At 45.3% G+C, this 14,475-nt stretch overlaps 1 protein-coding gene across 4 annotated transcripts; it reads left to right on the top strand.

Moving 5' to 3' along the window:
• The first annotated feature begins 3,720 nt into the window (after positions 1-3,720).
• On the top strand, positions 3,721-13,427 carry PAIP2 (poly(A) binding protein interacting protein 2). 4 transcript variants are annotated; one of them, XM_069772993.1, is made up of 4 exons: positions 3,721-3,742; positions 8,298-8,457; positions 10,873-11,052; positions 12,338-13,427. In XM_069772993.1, the coding sequence occupies exons 2-4, from the start codon at positions 8,320-8,322 to the stop codon at positions 12,401-12,403; spliced, it is 384 nt and encodes a 127-aa protein (XP_069629094.1). In that variant the 5' UTR covers positions 3,721-3,742; positions 8,298-8,319; the 3' UTR covers positions 12,404-13,427. The 4 variants fall into 4 exon arrangements, with proteins under 4 accessions (XP_069629094.1, XP_069629092.1, XP_069629095.1 ...); XM_069772991.1 differs by lacking the exon at positions 3,721-3,742 and adding an exon at positions 3,749-3,904; XM_069772994.1 differs by lacking the exon at positions 3,721-3,742 and adding an exon at positions 4,219-4,355.
• Positions 13,428-14,475: the final 1,048 nt, after the last annotated feature.

The following is a 14,475-nucleotide window of genomic DNA, read 5'->3' as shown; positions in this document are numbered from 1 at the left end:
TTTGTTATAGATGTTTGGCATGTTAACCAATGTGTCTACTGAACTCTTTACTCCTGTGTTCATGATACCACACTGAAACTCTAGCTGTCTTTTTAAAATTTGCATGTTTTAACACCTGTGATTTAGCACCTTACTGCATAACTTCTTTCTCTTTCCTAAAACCTCTTTCGTTTCCAAACAAATTAAAATACCACTTGTTAAAACACTGGTAGGTATATTCTGCTGACAGTTTTATTTCTTGAGTTTTATGGTATTTTCATCAAGGCTGAAGTTCAAGGCACATCATCACATTCGTGTGGGTAAAAATGACTAGGGACAGCTCTTTCAACTTGAGCCTCTTGGCCAACAGGGAGGCTTCAGTGCTAAGAAGGGTTTTCAAATGTAGGAGGCTGAGTCTTGATGAATTTAATTTACTTAAGCAAATACATCTAGCAGACACAAGATGGTGTGTTTTGTGGAAGTAAAGTCTTGATACCTTGTCTTTCCAGTTGTAAGTTTCTGCTGTTGCATCCTCACAAAAAGGGGAGGTGTGCGATCCCTTTTGTGCAAGAATTAAGTGTAACTTCAAATATCTCCTACTGTGATAGTAGCAGTTTCTCTGGGGACTGTCTGTATAGAGGGTGGTGAAATGCTAATAAGCAGCTAAAGGCACAGATTTTATTTAAATAGCCTATCCAAATGACAAAATTTTATCATGCAGCGACTCATTCTTGCACTGTTACTGCTTTCTACATGGCACTCATTACTATGCAAAATTTTGTTTGAGTTTGCATGAAATCGATTAAGTGTAATGTAGTGATACAGTCTTAAAACTACTCTACAGCTTTCCTAGGCCCCTGAAAGAAAGCACAAGTAGCAGCAGCCCTGCAGTCAGTTCTATTTTGATGAAGTCACAAGGATGTACTTGGACCCCTGCTTGCTTATGATGACATTTGTCATTCATCTGTCTCCAAGAGGCTGCTGAGTTCATCAGCCAAGTGGAGGACCTGACTTCAAAGCAGTCATTTGATGTTTGGCAGTCATCCCCTGTCTCTCTAAAGATGGTAGATAAGACTTTATTCTGAAGGTCTCTACCTTCCCCAAGCATTTTAAGTTTCCTTACAACATAGCAGTCAAGATTAATATATTGAAATATTACAGCTCTATGTGTTTTATTTTTAAAGTAGCCTTTCCTTAGCCATTACCTGCATCTTAAATAGCTGTGCAGTTCAGTGATCTTGCAGCTAGTGTGCTTGGTCTGTTGCAAATGCTAACCTGTGTAACTGCTGGGAATTAAACTGTGGGAGGATGTTGCATCACTTTTAGTGTCTAAATGTAAAGAATTCCCAGGCATAAAGTAATTGTGGCATAGTCCAGCTTCAGAGTCAGAAAATCCCTTGCTCCCATCAACTCTTGTTTCTAGTATCAGCAGGTGTTAGGTGTCTAATGCATGTACTTTCAAAACCTTGGTGAGCTGTATGTAAATCTTTGCACCTGCACATGTGCAGCATGATGCTTCTATACACTGGAAAGTAAGTCAAACCTAATTTGCTTCTGCAAAACATCTTCTGTTTACATGCAAAGGACAGAGAGAGAATACCTGCCTTGCAACAATTTCTGATGAAGGCATCAGAGTAACTTGATCTTGAGGACAGATGCCAGGAACACAATTTGATGGCAATTGATATGTGGCGTTGCCATGGGCTGCTTACTCTTTGGAAATAACTGTATCTGCAGTGTAAGGGAGTGAGGGGAAATCACACAAAGCATGAGACTCGAGTGAAATATTAAACAGGCTCTGCAATTTAGATGCCAGCTTTCATACGTAAATTTCAGCTCAGAAGAGTAACCCTGGAGGCTGTTGCCTCTTTGCCCTGTGGGTAGTTCAGCAGAGGTGCAACAAGGCACTAGGCTTGCTCAGCACTGGGGGGAAATAAGTAGGAAGAGAAACCTCCATTATAGATAAGAAAACCACGTGTTGTGCTGAATTTACTAAAATAAGAGGTGGAAATAAGAGCAGTAAAATCATAGTAGTTTTGATTTTTTTATTTTATTTTTTTTTTAAAGGATGATCCTTACAGGGGTATTTTGAGGTTGTACTTTGCTAGAAGGTAAGCATTTAGGAAGCATATAACAGGCCCTAGAGAAAGCACTTAGGCCCTGGAAATGAGTCAGTAATGGTGACTAATAAAATCAGTATAAATAGGTTGATTTAAGGGAGAATATGTCCCTGGAAAATCAGAAAACCAGGACTTTCTGTAGAGTTGGCTAACCCTTACTAAAATTTAGGAGGAAGGCAGTAAAGGGGCTGAGCAGAGAAATGTTAATGAAATTGTTACCCTCAGATAGCCCCTTTCCTGCTCACAAGCAGCCTACGCAAGTGTTTTGATAGCACAGGAGACTTTGCAGCCTAACAGGTGGTGTAATACAACAAGCTATGCTGAGCAATTTGGTCTGTATGTTGCTAGCTCACTGACTGTTCTTGAGCCTGAAAAACCCTGTTTGCATATGGTAACTCTTCAACCGCTAATGGCTTTTGGGGTTATCCAAGGTTACTTATTTCTGTGCAACTTAGACCTCGGTAACGCACACTTTTGGGCTTTGCAGTTGCACATAAAAACATTTTTCTGCCATACGTCTCCCAACTTGCCGCTGGGGCAGATTTCCTGCTTTTTGTGGTGGTTAGTTTACAAGTCCGTCGTATCCAGGTGGCTGTTAGTGGAGGTGGGTTTCAGATGCTGTGTTTTGACTCCAGATCAAGTCGGACTGTGTTCATCTGTGGCTTGGATGGGACAAAGGGGCTTTTAACTCTTGTCAGTGTCTAGTTCCTTTGGTTTTTAGGAGATTGTGAAGATGAGAGGACTGGAAAAGCTTGTACCTAGTTAGAGTAGTTGAGAGGATGGGTAAATGCAGTGAAGAGCACAGCATGGCTCTGATCGTTGCTAAAACCTCTGCGCACTGGTTTTAGCAGGTGGTGTCTGAAGGAGAGAGTCAGTTCCGCCTTACTTTTAAGAAAAAGGGGGGGGGGGGAATCAAAGGAGAACAAAAAATTGCTTTTTCGACCCATTTTGTAAATAGGGTTGAAGTCCAGGCATTTAACGTAGGTCCCAGAAAAGAGCATTCATTTGCGTTGCCTAATACAAAGCCTTAAAAATGCACGAGTATAGTGCGGAAACATTTGTTTTGTAAACGGGCGTATTTTTCAGAAAGTATTAAATTTATTTTTCCTCCGTGAAGCCCAGGGCTCAGTGGTTTCCCTAGGTCGGCCGGTGGCCCCGAGGGAGGCTGGAAAAGCTTCGGGAGTCCTGGGGGCACGGCAGGGCCAGGTTTCTCGTGTGGTAACGCTCCCCACGGCCTTGTCCCTCCCCGCGCTGCCCGCGGCCGCGCACTAGTGCCGCTGCAAGCGGGGCAGGTTTGCCCTGGAAGCGGGGTGTGGGGAGGGCGGCGGTGGTGGTCGGGGACTACCTCTTTGTTAGCACGACTGGCCCCTCGGGGCCTCCATCCCAGCCGGCGCCACAAGATGGCGGCTTGCCCTGCTCCGGCGGGACTGCGCTTCCCGGCCTGCCCCGCGCCGCCGCGCGAAATGGCAGCCGGGCGGAACTACAACTCCCGGCGTGCCGCGCGGCGCGGCCCGGGGGGCGGAAGGACTGCGCGTCCCGGCATGCAGCGCGCCGCCTCCCCTCCCGGGCTGCTGGCCGGCGGGCCGCGCCCGTCCGCCGCTGCTTCCGGGGGAGGAGGGGGTGGCGTCTGTGAGGTCACGCAGGTAGCGGAAGTGATTTCACGTCCGGCGGGCTGCGGCGCTGGGAGGGGAGCGGGGCGGCGGGCGCGGAGCGGAGCCGGCAGCGGAGCGGGGGACGAGGCGGAGGCGGCGGCGGAGCAGCTGGGAGCCGGCCTGCGCACCCGCGGTCCTTCCCTCTGCGCGCAGGTGAGGGGGGGCGCGTAGCCCTGGGCCGCCGCCGCCGCCGCGGGGGGAGCCGCCCCCTCCCCTGAGGCGGCGGTCGGTCCGTCGGTCGGTCGGTCCGTCCGTCCTTCAGCGTGTCGTGTGCGTGTCGTCGTCGTCGTCGTCGTCTCCGTCGTCGTTCCCCCCCGCCCCCCCCGGCGGCGTGGCCTGCGCGGCGGGGCCGCCCCGTGGCGCCGTCTTTATTGTCTCCAGCTCCATCCGGGTCCTGGGGGGGGGGGGGGGTGCGCTCCGGCGGCGCGGGGCCTGCCGGGAGGGAACGGAACGGAACAGAACGGCACGGCACCCCCGCCGCGGGGGCGGCCCTTGCGGGCGAACAAAGCGGGCGGCTCCTCAGGCGCAGAGCGGCCGGGCTGGATCCACCCGCGGCGGCAGCTGGGGGCTGTCTGCGATCCCCGGGCGTTTCTCGCCACGGCGGGTACGCGGCCGCTCTCCCGGGAGGGGTAGAGCCCGCCCCGCCTCGCCTCGCCTCCGTAACCGAGGTGGTGTCGGGGGAGAGCGGCTGAAGCTTTACGGGTTCGCCCGGTTCCCGCTGAAGCCAAGCGGCTCCGCGGGCCTCGGCGGTCGCCGCTACCGAAAACGCCGGCAGCGAGAAAGGCGTTTCGGGGAGCGACCCCCCTGCCGCCCCGCAGACGTGCCTGCCCGGCCCCGCGGAGCTGCCCCTCTCGGCCAGGGCCCTGCTCCGTGACGGCCGGCTGGTTCTTCACGCCGCGGTGCTGGCCCGCGGCGCCGGTCGGCTGGTTTCAGGTCAGCTCCGGCGCGGTGCTTTGAAGTGTTGGTGTCGGACAGCGCTGGCATCCCTCACGGATTCGATTGAGAAATCTGTTTATTATACGGAGTGTAATCGCTTGATAACTGCCGCTCGCTAATCTAATTAGATAACGAGGAACTCGGCCAGCGCTCCTGACTCACAAGAGTAATCGCGAGTTAGTAAACAAATAACACCATCTTCTGCAGAAGTTCAAAGTACTCCCTGCTGCGCTAAAACGGCTTTGCTTAAACTTCAGCTGCTACTAAAGTCCTAATGTGCTGCTCGCTGTTCTCTGCTGCTTTTGGGTGCTTGAGGCAAATACCTCATATTTATTCCTCTGGATTTTTTCAGTCAAGGGTAAGGACCTGGGTTTTGCTATACAGAATTAGGCCCGTTGACCTTATCTTCTGAAGTAGGCAGTAGATAATCTTCTTTTGTGATTGGGGTTTAAATGCAAAATCTTCAATCACAAAGCTTTGAATTTTAATGATGGTTGGTCTAGGGTTCTTCATTGCTATAAACGCAACAAAATTCAGAGAAGCGGGTAAATTAATGGACCTTAATGATGTTCTGCAGTAACGAGTTCCACGCTTCATGCAGAAAACACTTTGAGTCAACTGAAAGTCCTGCTGTTACAGGTTTTTTAATTTCTGACATAATTCCTGAGATAAAAATCCTTTTTTTTTTTTCTGTCTTTTCTTATACACTTACACTGCTCTTCCTGCATCACCCCCACCCCCCACCAAAATCCTGGAATAATTTGGGGCTGGATTGCCAATCATAGGACTATGGCAGAATTCTCTGTATTTTCTGTTCCTTAGCACTACTAATGTTCTATTTCCTGTTCTAGTGTAAGGAGATTCAAGATCCTCTGCTTTCCACCTACTCCCAGATGGAAAATGTATTATTTTTATTCACGATGGTAGCGTAGCCTGTCACTGTGGCTTCTTTTCTGCAGCAGCCTTCTTAGATTGTGACTTTTTGCAAGACTAAAGCGGCATTTGTATCTCCTCCTCAGAATTGCCTGTAGCTCTTGACTAAAAAGCTTGTATCTAATACCAGTGAAATGAGACTAATCTTGTCCTCGCAAATAAGCACAGAAAGCCAACAGGTTTGTATCTTGAAATGGAAAGCTCCCTATACAGTGTATTTTAGTACAAGTTGCAGAAAATCAAATTACAAGGAGTGCTGCGAGTAAGGGACTGGCCTGGGGCTTCCTAACCGTTCATGCAGGGTAAGTGTTAGTTGATGTGTTTTCCTGTGGGAAAACATGAGCGGACTTGGGGCTTCATCAGATAAACTTCAGATATTCAGGCTGAGCCTTGGATCTTTCTTGAAGATAATGATCCACATCGTCCTTGGGCAGTAATGGAAAAAGTTGTTTCATTCCAAATGTGAAACATTGCACTTCTCTTCCCTCCCTTCTAAAGCAAATGGCTTGTGTTCTATGGGAAACTTAAGAAATTGGAAAACTTGCCCATGATTCGACAAATTAACCTTTCAAGCTTTTACACAAACAAGTAGGGGTGTTTTAATTATTATTTTTAACTTTATGGACTTGTCTAGATGCTGTCTTCTTTGTACAGAAGTTGCCTGGAATGTGGCCTGAGTACCTTACAGTAACCTTGCAGTTATTCATCTGTAGTGTAAATTGTTGGTGTGCAAAAAGCCTGGTGGAATATTAATGTCGAGATTCACTCCACAAAACCAAGGTGAAAAAGCTTGCCACTATTAAAAAAAAAAAAAAGAAGAAGAAATCAGGCTTTTTAGACTCTGAGGTCTTTTATTTCTTTTAGTCCATCCTGTTTGTTAGCTTGTGAACAGCTGAAGTTACTTAAAGCAATTTCAAGCTTGAGTTGGGGTGTTAAATGCAATGTGTTTTCCTGTTTCACGTTAAATGCTGCCAGTAATCCTTTGCAAGTTTGTTTTGAAAGAACATGAAAAAGAACCTGTTTTCTCTTGCTAGAATACCCGGGTTCTTGTCTCATTTGTTGTACTTCCTAAGGAGCTAAAGTGACTTCCGTACTTGGGTTTGCCTTTGATTTAAAAACCTTGAATAGAGCAAACCAGGCAAGTTCCTTTTTCTTTGTGCTTTTCTTAATTGATCTTTTGGATGTGGCAGGTTTTTGACCTGGTATTATCAAGAATACATTTCGAACCAAAACTTGCATTAATTCCACAGATAATAGGACCAACTGAAATACAAAGAGAAATAGCTGCTACGTGATAAGGCCTTGTACTCTAATGCCAGTGGAGGCTATATTTTGATAGCCTCTTCTCCAAATAAGTCATTTTTTTGTTTGCAGACAATGAGCTAAAACATCGAGTTGTGAATAAAGTAGAAATACTTACTGCTGCATCATTTCATTGTGAATTTTTAGCACTGGAAAATCATTCAAGTTTGGGGTTTTTTGGGTTTTTTTGAGCTCATTGCCTCACAGGCTTTGTATACTATTGTCAAAATATTTAACACTGCCAGTATTGGTATCTAAAAATATTCAGCTTTTCCACTATTAATACCTGTACTTAAGCATGGTATAAGAAAATCAGCAGCATTGTCTCATTTACTTTACAACACAAATAAGATCTCCAGTAAGAACCCAGGCTGTGAGCAGACTTGGGTCTCTGAACTCAAGAGTTAGAAGCTTCACACAGGCCTGATGGAAAGGCTGCAATACCATTCTTACGACAAGGGTTCAGACCAAATGTAGGTTTTGTCCTGCTTTTGGCGGTGGTTAGGTGGAAAAAACACGTTTGCCAACTGTACCTTCATTCCTTGAGTTCAGCATGTTGTGATATCACATATCGTGGACACGCAGAAATGCTGAGTGCTCTTCAGGCGTGACTCAATCCATATTAATGAAGTGGGATGACAGGCAAGCACGTACTGTCTTCCAGTGCCTTATGGTGTTCTTTACCTGAAGCTTCTCCATCAGTGGGCTTTTGCTAACGAAGTAGCTGTAAGAACTGTTGTGCCAGCTTGGCTCTGTGAGGAATCGGTGCGTATTGGTTTCTGCCTCGCTTGCAAGGTTTCCCAGCGGTGAGATGGCTGTGAAAGTTGGTTCATGTGATCACATGGAACATCCTGTAACTGAATTTGGGTAGGCTAAAAGTCATGCCAAAGTTTCCCCTACTGTGGGTATCCTTGGAAATTTCCCTGAAGTGTTGCCCACCACCTCTGAAACAGTACGGATGCTGAGCAGTTCATTTCCAGGGGAGTTTGCTGAAACTTGGGTGGGAGTTTTAAAAGTATTTTGGAAAACAAATTTTCCCTTTTGTTTCTTGAATGTTGCCTTAAATACTTTCCTACTGGCAAGTATGCATGCTTTCTGGTTTTTTTCCCTGTCACTTTTTATTGGTCGTGGTGCTTGGCATTTGGTGAGGTTTAATTTGGGAAAGTAATTTGTCACTCGAATCTGCATACAATGGAAATGGTGTTTCTGATACTTTTTTACTTGCTGCAATTAGCAGAGCTCCTCTGCTACAGTCACTGTAAGGCTACCTGGAACCTTCAAATACAGGTGCAGCCTTCCCTTGGGCCGGGCTTATGCAGAAGCAGGGTGATGAGCAAATCTGCACATCTTTAATTACCACATTTCTTAATTGCAGACTTCGAAACAAAGACGCAGCCATGAAAGATCCAAGTCGCAGCAGTACTAGCCCAAGCATCATCAGTGAAGATGTGATTATAAATGGTCATTCTCATGAAGATGACAATCCCTTTGCGGAGTACATGTGGATGGAGAACGAAGAGGAATTTAACAGGCAGGCAAGTAATTTCCCTCGATAAATGTCTTGTGATGTGCCTTACCATTTTCTAGCTGAAGGGGGAGGCGCTGTGGCTTAGCAACTGGGGTACAAGCCTGGGAATCCTTTAGAAAAGGGGTTTTTAAGATAGGCTTGCTAAAATAATCCTGGGGAACATTTTATCTGGCAATAAATACTTCTTTTTTGTAATCTTGATGGAAAATATGGGAAGTGCAACATGTTCTAATGTATCCATTGATTCCCTACTTCTGCAGGAGGGAGAAAAAACAAAATAGTTGACAGACTTTATGTGGCACTTTGGAAGGGACAGGTCTTGCTAGGCTGCTGAGTTGCGGAGGTTTTACATGTGCAGACATGCCCGCTGTTGTAGTTCTGAACTGGATACGTCCAGGTGCATACCTGCCTCATCAACAGGGCTGTTGTTCCTAAGGGAGTTGGTGGATGTAGCTGTTGGGTGACAGTCCTCTTTTTTGCTTAATACTTAAGTGTCTTACAGCTGGCCTTTGCAATTGGGTTGGAAGGAAGCCTTAACTTCATATTTCACCTTGCATCTGGACGCAGTTCTCTCCTTTGGAGGCTGGGAACAGCCTACCTCTTTCCACCGCCCCTTTCTTAATCAAAACTTGATCTTTGTACTCACGTAGCTGCTTTCTCTGCACTCCAGCACAGTATGGCTGTGCTGAAGTCTGAGCTTCTGAAATAGGATACATCTGTTGCTCTCTCTTTAGGGTGCCAGCAGGGCACAAACGTAATCTGAAATTCAGGTTGCTCACAAAATCTAAATTCTCTTGTGCAATATGCTAGGATGGTCTCAGTGTTGTTTCCTGTTTGGTGGGTTTTTCCTCCTGGGGACTGTGCTGTAGTTAGCATACAGGACGTGTAGTTCTTGGGGAAGCAGCTGAGAGTTCTGCTGTGAATAAAGTATTTTTCAGGTACAGACTCCATTTTCAGAGAAGAGGAAAAGTGGGAGCACGAGGGGAGAATGGTCTTATTCAGGCAGGCAAACACAATGTGGCAGCCTGGTCGCCTGCCACGGTAGGCACATCTCTCTGGGAACCTGAACAAGTTAAACTTGGGCTGGAAAATACAAAGAGGCAATATTAATTTCAAGACGTTTGGGGAATTAAATGTTATTTAGTACTTCTGGAGCTGCCATTGGAGGCACTTGTAGGTGTACAACCATGTAACAAAAAACCTGGAGCTGGGCAACCCCTGCTGTAATACTAGCTTGTGGCTGTGTGCCCACGGCTGCATTTTACCTGCACGCAGGATGGAGACAGTGCCTCACAAGAAGGATTGATTGGAGACCGCTGTCCTTGCTGGAGTGCTTTACTGGGGAAATCACCAAGTCGGTGTTTCATGCGGGGTTTGAATTGTCCGGACACAGGCTTAGAGCATATGGTGACGAGTCCCTGTTCCCCAAAGCTGTGCATCTTGAGCACCAAGTGAGCTGGTGAGTTGTTTGCCCCAAGCACAGGGGACCTGGATTTTATCGGAATCCCGAACTCTGGCGTTAACTTTTTTGATTTGGTATTTGTGGTATGTAACCTAATTTCCACTTTAGGATCGAGTACGTGTTTGATTTCAGAGTGAAGGATAGATAGGAAAACTTGTTCGAGCTGCCATTGAGTGAACTTTTAAACATGTCCTGAATCATTTTTCCGCTCTGTTATGTCTGGCAAGTCATTCACACCAGCTTCTGTTTCCCTGCTTTCCACTCTTAAGTACTGCGATGCAGGGCATGGAAAATTTGTCAGGATGAACTCCCTCCAAAAGCTTGTTTACTGAACAACCAAGCAAAACTTTCCTTTAATCTTTGCAATGCGTGTCAGTTCTGCATCAGTTGATGGGTCCTGTGTGTAGTACAGCAGGTCAGCATTTTTAGCAACTGCTAAGATCATGTGGAGTTCCTTAGGAGAACTGCACTGGGCGAACACATAATCTACAGCCAAGGAGGTGCTGCTTGTTCCTCATTCAAAGTGATGGACAGTGGTTTGGTTTTTTTCCCCAAGAATCTTGTAGGACACTTACTGAGGGAGTGTGCCTGGCTGCATGTTTTGTCCCTGGTTCCCTTCCTCGCACTTGAAGTCAGTTCAGTCCAGACTAGTTGGTACAACTGAAATTTTCACCTGAAACTAACATTTTCCTTCTCCTTGAGCTCATAACAAGCTGCAAACACAACAGCTAGGGCTGGGGTGTTCTCCTCCCATTCCCTTTTAACTGCAGCCCAAGTTCCAAGCACTTCTATACATTAAAAAAATCAAAGCTGCTTGCCTTCCTGCAGCGCAAGCATGGTGTTCTGCTAGAAGTCCTGTTGCATAGCTAGAAGGAAGGTCAGCTAGGTGCACAAACCTTGGAATGAAAACACAGGCTCTCAATAAGTTTGCTGATGAAGCGGTTTCTTCTCATTGTATAGATCGAAGAGGAATTGTGGGAAGAAGAATTTATTGAGCGCTGTTTCCAGGAGATGCTGGAAGAAGAGGAGGAGCACGAATGGTTTATTCCAGCCCGTGATCTCCCACAAACAATGGATCAAATCCAGGACCAGTTCAATGACCTTGTTATCAGTGACAGCTCATCACTGGAGGATCTGGTGGTAAATTCAGTTTCTCATCATACTTCTAAAACTTGACATCTCTCTTTGTCCAAGGCTGATTTTTGTTGCTGATAATGGCTAGAGAAAATCCTTTACGTGTAGGCCAGAGACTCTTAAACCATGTGTGGCTATGGTGGAGGGGGAAATGTGGGACAGTTGGGCAAGGGATGTTTCCTTGAGTGATGTGACCTATTCAGTGGTTTTCTTCGTAACCGCATGGTGCCTTTCCTCACCCATGATATAAATTCAAGTGGCTTTGGGTATGCATACCATGTTATGAAAGAAAGGCAGTGAGTGAAGCATGCTGACCCTGTGAAGTGCCATTTGGTGACAGGACTGCAAAAGTTTAATTCAGCATCTGTCAACACTTATATGTTGGGTAGGTGCGAGTCATATTCTAAGGTATGGTTTGGATCATGTGAACGATAGCAGATCTCTTTGTAGAAATCCTAAGGAAGAGGAAAGCAGCTAAACTATGATTATTTCCCTGTTTCTTGCTCTATGACTTCTGTTTGGAGCTTAACTAAAAAGGAAAGGGCAGTGTGTACATTATTTTCCCTAACAAGTTACGAAGTTACTGATACAGAGTACAAAACCCACACCATCGTGTCACACAATGGCTGTGAAATTCAGGTGCAAACCCCTACTTTTCCAAGCTTAAGCAGCTGCAGGCAGCAGTTTTAGACTCAATTAAGAACACAAAAGCCTAATCCTCCATTTCTTTGTGATAAAGAGCTCATTCTGAAGGTGCTGGCTGCCCACCTATAGCAGGTGGACAAAGCAGGACGTTGTAGAGCAGCAGCTTACCAAGTGAGAGGACTGGGTAGTCACAGACATAGAATTGTAAAAAATCAATACAGCGCTCGTACATGTTAAATTCCCAGAAGCGGCTTAAGTTCCTGCAACAAGTCTCCTCTTGCTTAAATAAGCAAGATCTAAAAGCCTCATGGCACGTTTTAACAGTTCAACTTCAGAAAAAGCTATTTCAGCATTAAGCGAAGTTGCTGTATTTGATGCGTGCCTGTGGTTTTCTTGTTTTTTATTCCCTGAGCCCTCATCTGACTGAAACGTCCAGGTGGTGCTAAGGAACGATGGGTAATTCAGGTACTAGCACAGAGAAGTGGGCTTTTCTAGCGATTATAGAGACTTTTGGTATATGCAAAAACCCAATTATATGCCTGACTGTTACTCTAAGACTGTAAACTGTTCTTAATGCTGTCTGCCCAGAATTGTATTCAGGATGAAAATAATGATTCAACTAGACTTCTGTTTTTCCTTTCCTCAGGTCAAGAGTAATCTGAATCCAAACGCAAAGGAGTTTGTTCCTGGGGTGAAGTACTTAAATATTTGAGTAGACTGGGCCCTCTCTTGGTGGATGTAGCACAATTTCCACACTGTGAAGCCAGTATTAGAAGATTTAATTGTAAAAGCTCTCTCTTCTTGTCACTGTGTTACACTTATGCATTGCCAAAGTTTTGTTAGTCTTGCATGCTCAATAAAAGTGCTGAGACTGTTATTAAGTAAATCTGTCAAAAGTTTAATGGAAACATAATTGGGCCCTGGCTTTCTGCAAAGGAGGCAGTGAGGTAAGAAGCACCAGTCAAGTTGAGACAAAGTACCACGTTTATAAAACCTTCTGCAGACTCTGTCTTTTTAAATAGGACTTGGAATTTGCTATGGATGGTCTGTTTTTAACTAAAGATGTGTTAACTGGTGCTAGTTTGCACCTGATAATGCCTTAACTTAAAAATGAAAGCAAGGATATCTGATTGTTAGGCAAATTAGCTAACTTTCCTTTGAAATATCAGTATTGTTACTAATGTTAATTTTTCCCCTTAAAAAACTTCATGCTCCTTTTAAGCAGCATGAGATTTAACAGAAATTTTACAGACCTGTACAGAGTCGTAGATCTCAGCTACTGAACTAACATCCAAGCGATTGGAAGGAAGAAATTCCCTGTACTTTGCAGTATGTTATCATGTTAGAAATGTTTCACTTCCTGATTATGTTAAAGGAGATGTGAGTTTCATCACAATTTCTTCCAAGAACCCAGATATGTGCATAGCACTGCCTATGTAACTTTTAGCATACAACTTTATTATAGCTGGATTTAACCAAGAAAACCCTAGCATTAGTGATTTGAGTGGTGCTTTTCCCTTGCTTTGTTTAATCATCACTACACAATAGTCTACAGCACAACAACTTTTTTTTTTTTCTTTTAATAAAGCTAGAACAGTTTTGGCTTCTTAAACTTCATATTCGGGTAGGTTAAGCTGCCATACGTGTTCAGTGTGAATAGTGTTTAAGTTGAAAATATTGTAAAAAAATTATATTTTTTCAAAAATATTTAAAAAAATAAATAATAGTAGAACTGATGTGGTGGCTGTCTCATGAATATGCATCTCACATGGAAACTCATTTGGCAGCATGCAGAGGAAAGGGATGACATTATGGATACGGTGCCTGTAAGGCTGTTTGTAACATGATAGCCCAAAATACCCACCTGAGGTTGGACTTAAACTGTTCTTTTATTTCTTTCCTCCCACTTTATGCGCTTGCCTGGGCATATTTTCCTTCGTTCTCACCACTGCTAATCCCAGTTCAGCTCCGCTGCTGCTGGCAGCACGGGCAGTCCTAGTTAACAGCTGATGGCACTATATAAAGCGTGCTGTTGGACACTTTGGCATGGTGGCTGTTGGAGCTGGAGTGCTCTCAGTCCTGTAAACCTGAGAGCTGCAGGAGGCTGTGGGTGAGTTGTGTGGCTGCAGCAACAGCCTCCAGCAGTCCTCAGAAACCAGTCTGATCCACTCTTGCTTCATAACTTTGCCCAGCTTCGCTGTTAATATTTTTTTTTTTTCTTTTAAGCTCCAATTAAACCAAATGGAAACACTTCAGAAATTATGCAGTACTGCAGGATGGGAAGAGTGAGATGAAGCCTTTACGCAGGTGTAACCCTGCAGCATGACCACATCGCTGCATCAGTCTTGCTCCAGATGGAAGAATCCCTCTTAGAGGAATTCAGTCAGACCAACTCATTTTGCTGTTGCTCTGCAAAATGTTAATTGTAATTATCCTGGGCTCCTTACTAAGTGTTACCTTCCCCTTTCCTAACCTGAGATCTGGCCTTCATAGAAGCAGCAAAACTATTCTGGCGTTTCCGCTAACTTGGAGATAGTTTAGACTCGAGCACCTAAAGACAGAAGGTCAGGAAATAACATACTACTATGCCCCGGCTTATTTTTAGCTGGAGTGGGAGTTTCACCAGCGAACCCCTGCATGGCTGGCAGCAGTTGCTTGTTGGTGAGCTTCCTCGCGGAGTTTCAGCCCGGGTGCGATTAGCTCGGGGTGATTGGCAACTGAATGCTGCTGCTAGGAGCCAGCTTTCTGTGAAAGAGCCAGCCCTACTATGGTTTGGTTTCTTTG

Source organism: Haliaeetus albicilla, chromosome 27 (assembly GCF_947461875.1).
Source record: "Haliaeetus albicilla chromosome 27, bHalAlb1.1, whole genome shotgun sequence".
Lineage (NCBI taxonomy): Eukaryota > Metazoa > Chordata > Aves > Accipitriformes > Accipitridae > Haliaeetus > Haliaeetus albicilla.
The sequence above is the reverse complement of the archived record's forward strand: the minus strand, read 5'-3'. Positions and strand labels throughout refer to the sequence as shown.

Coding starts and splice junctions, on each gene's coding strand:
- PAIP2 (XM_069772993.1), top strand. CDS start 8,320: ATGAAAGATCCAAGTCGCAGCAGTACTAGCCCAAGCATCATCAGTGAA. Junction 8,458..10,872: donor AAGAGGAATTTAACAGGCAG/GCAAGTAATTTC, acceptor CTCATTGTATAG/ATCGAAGAGGAATTGTGGGA. Junction 11,053..12,337: donor CATCACTGGAGGATCTGGTG/GTAAATTCAGTT, acceptor TCCTTTCCTCAG/GTCAAGAGTAATCTGAATCC.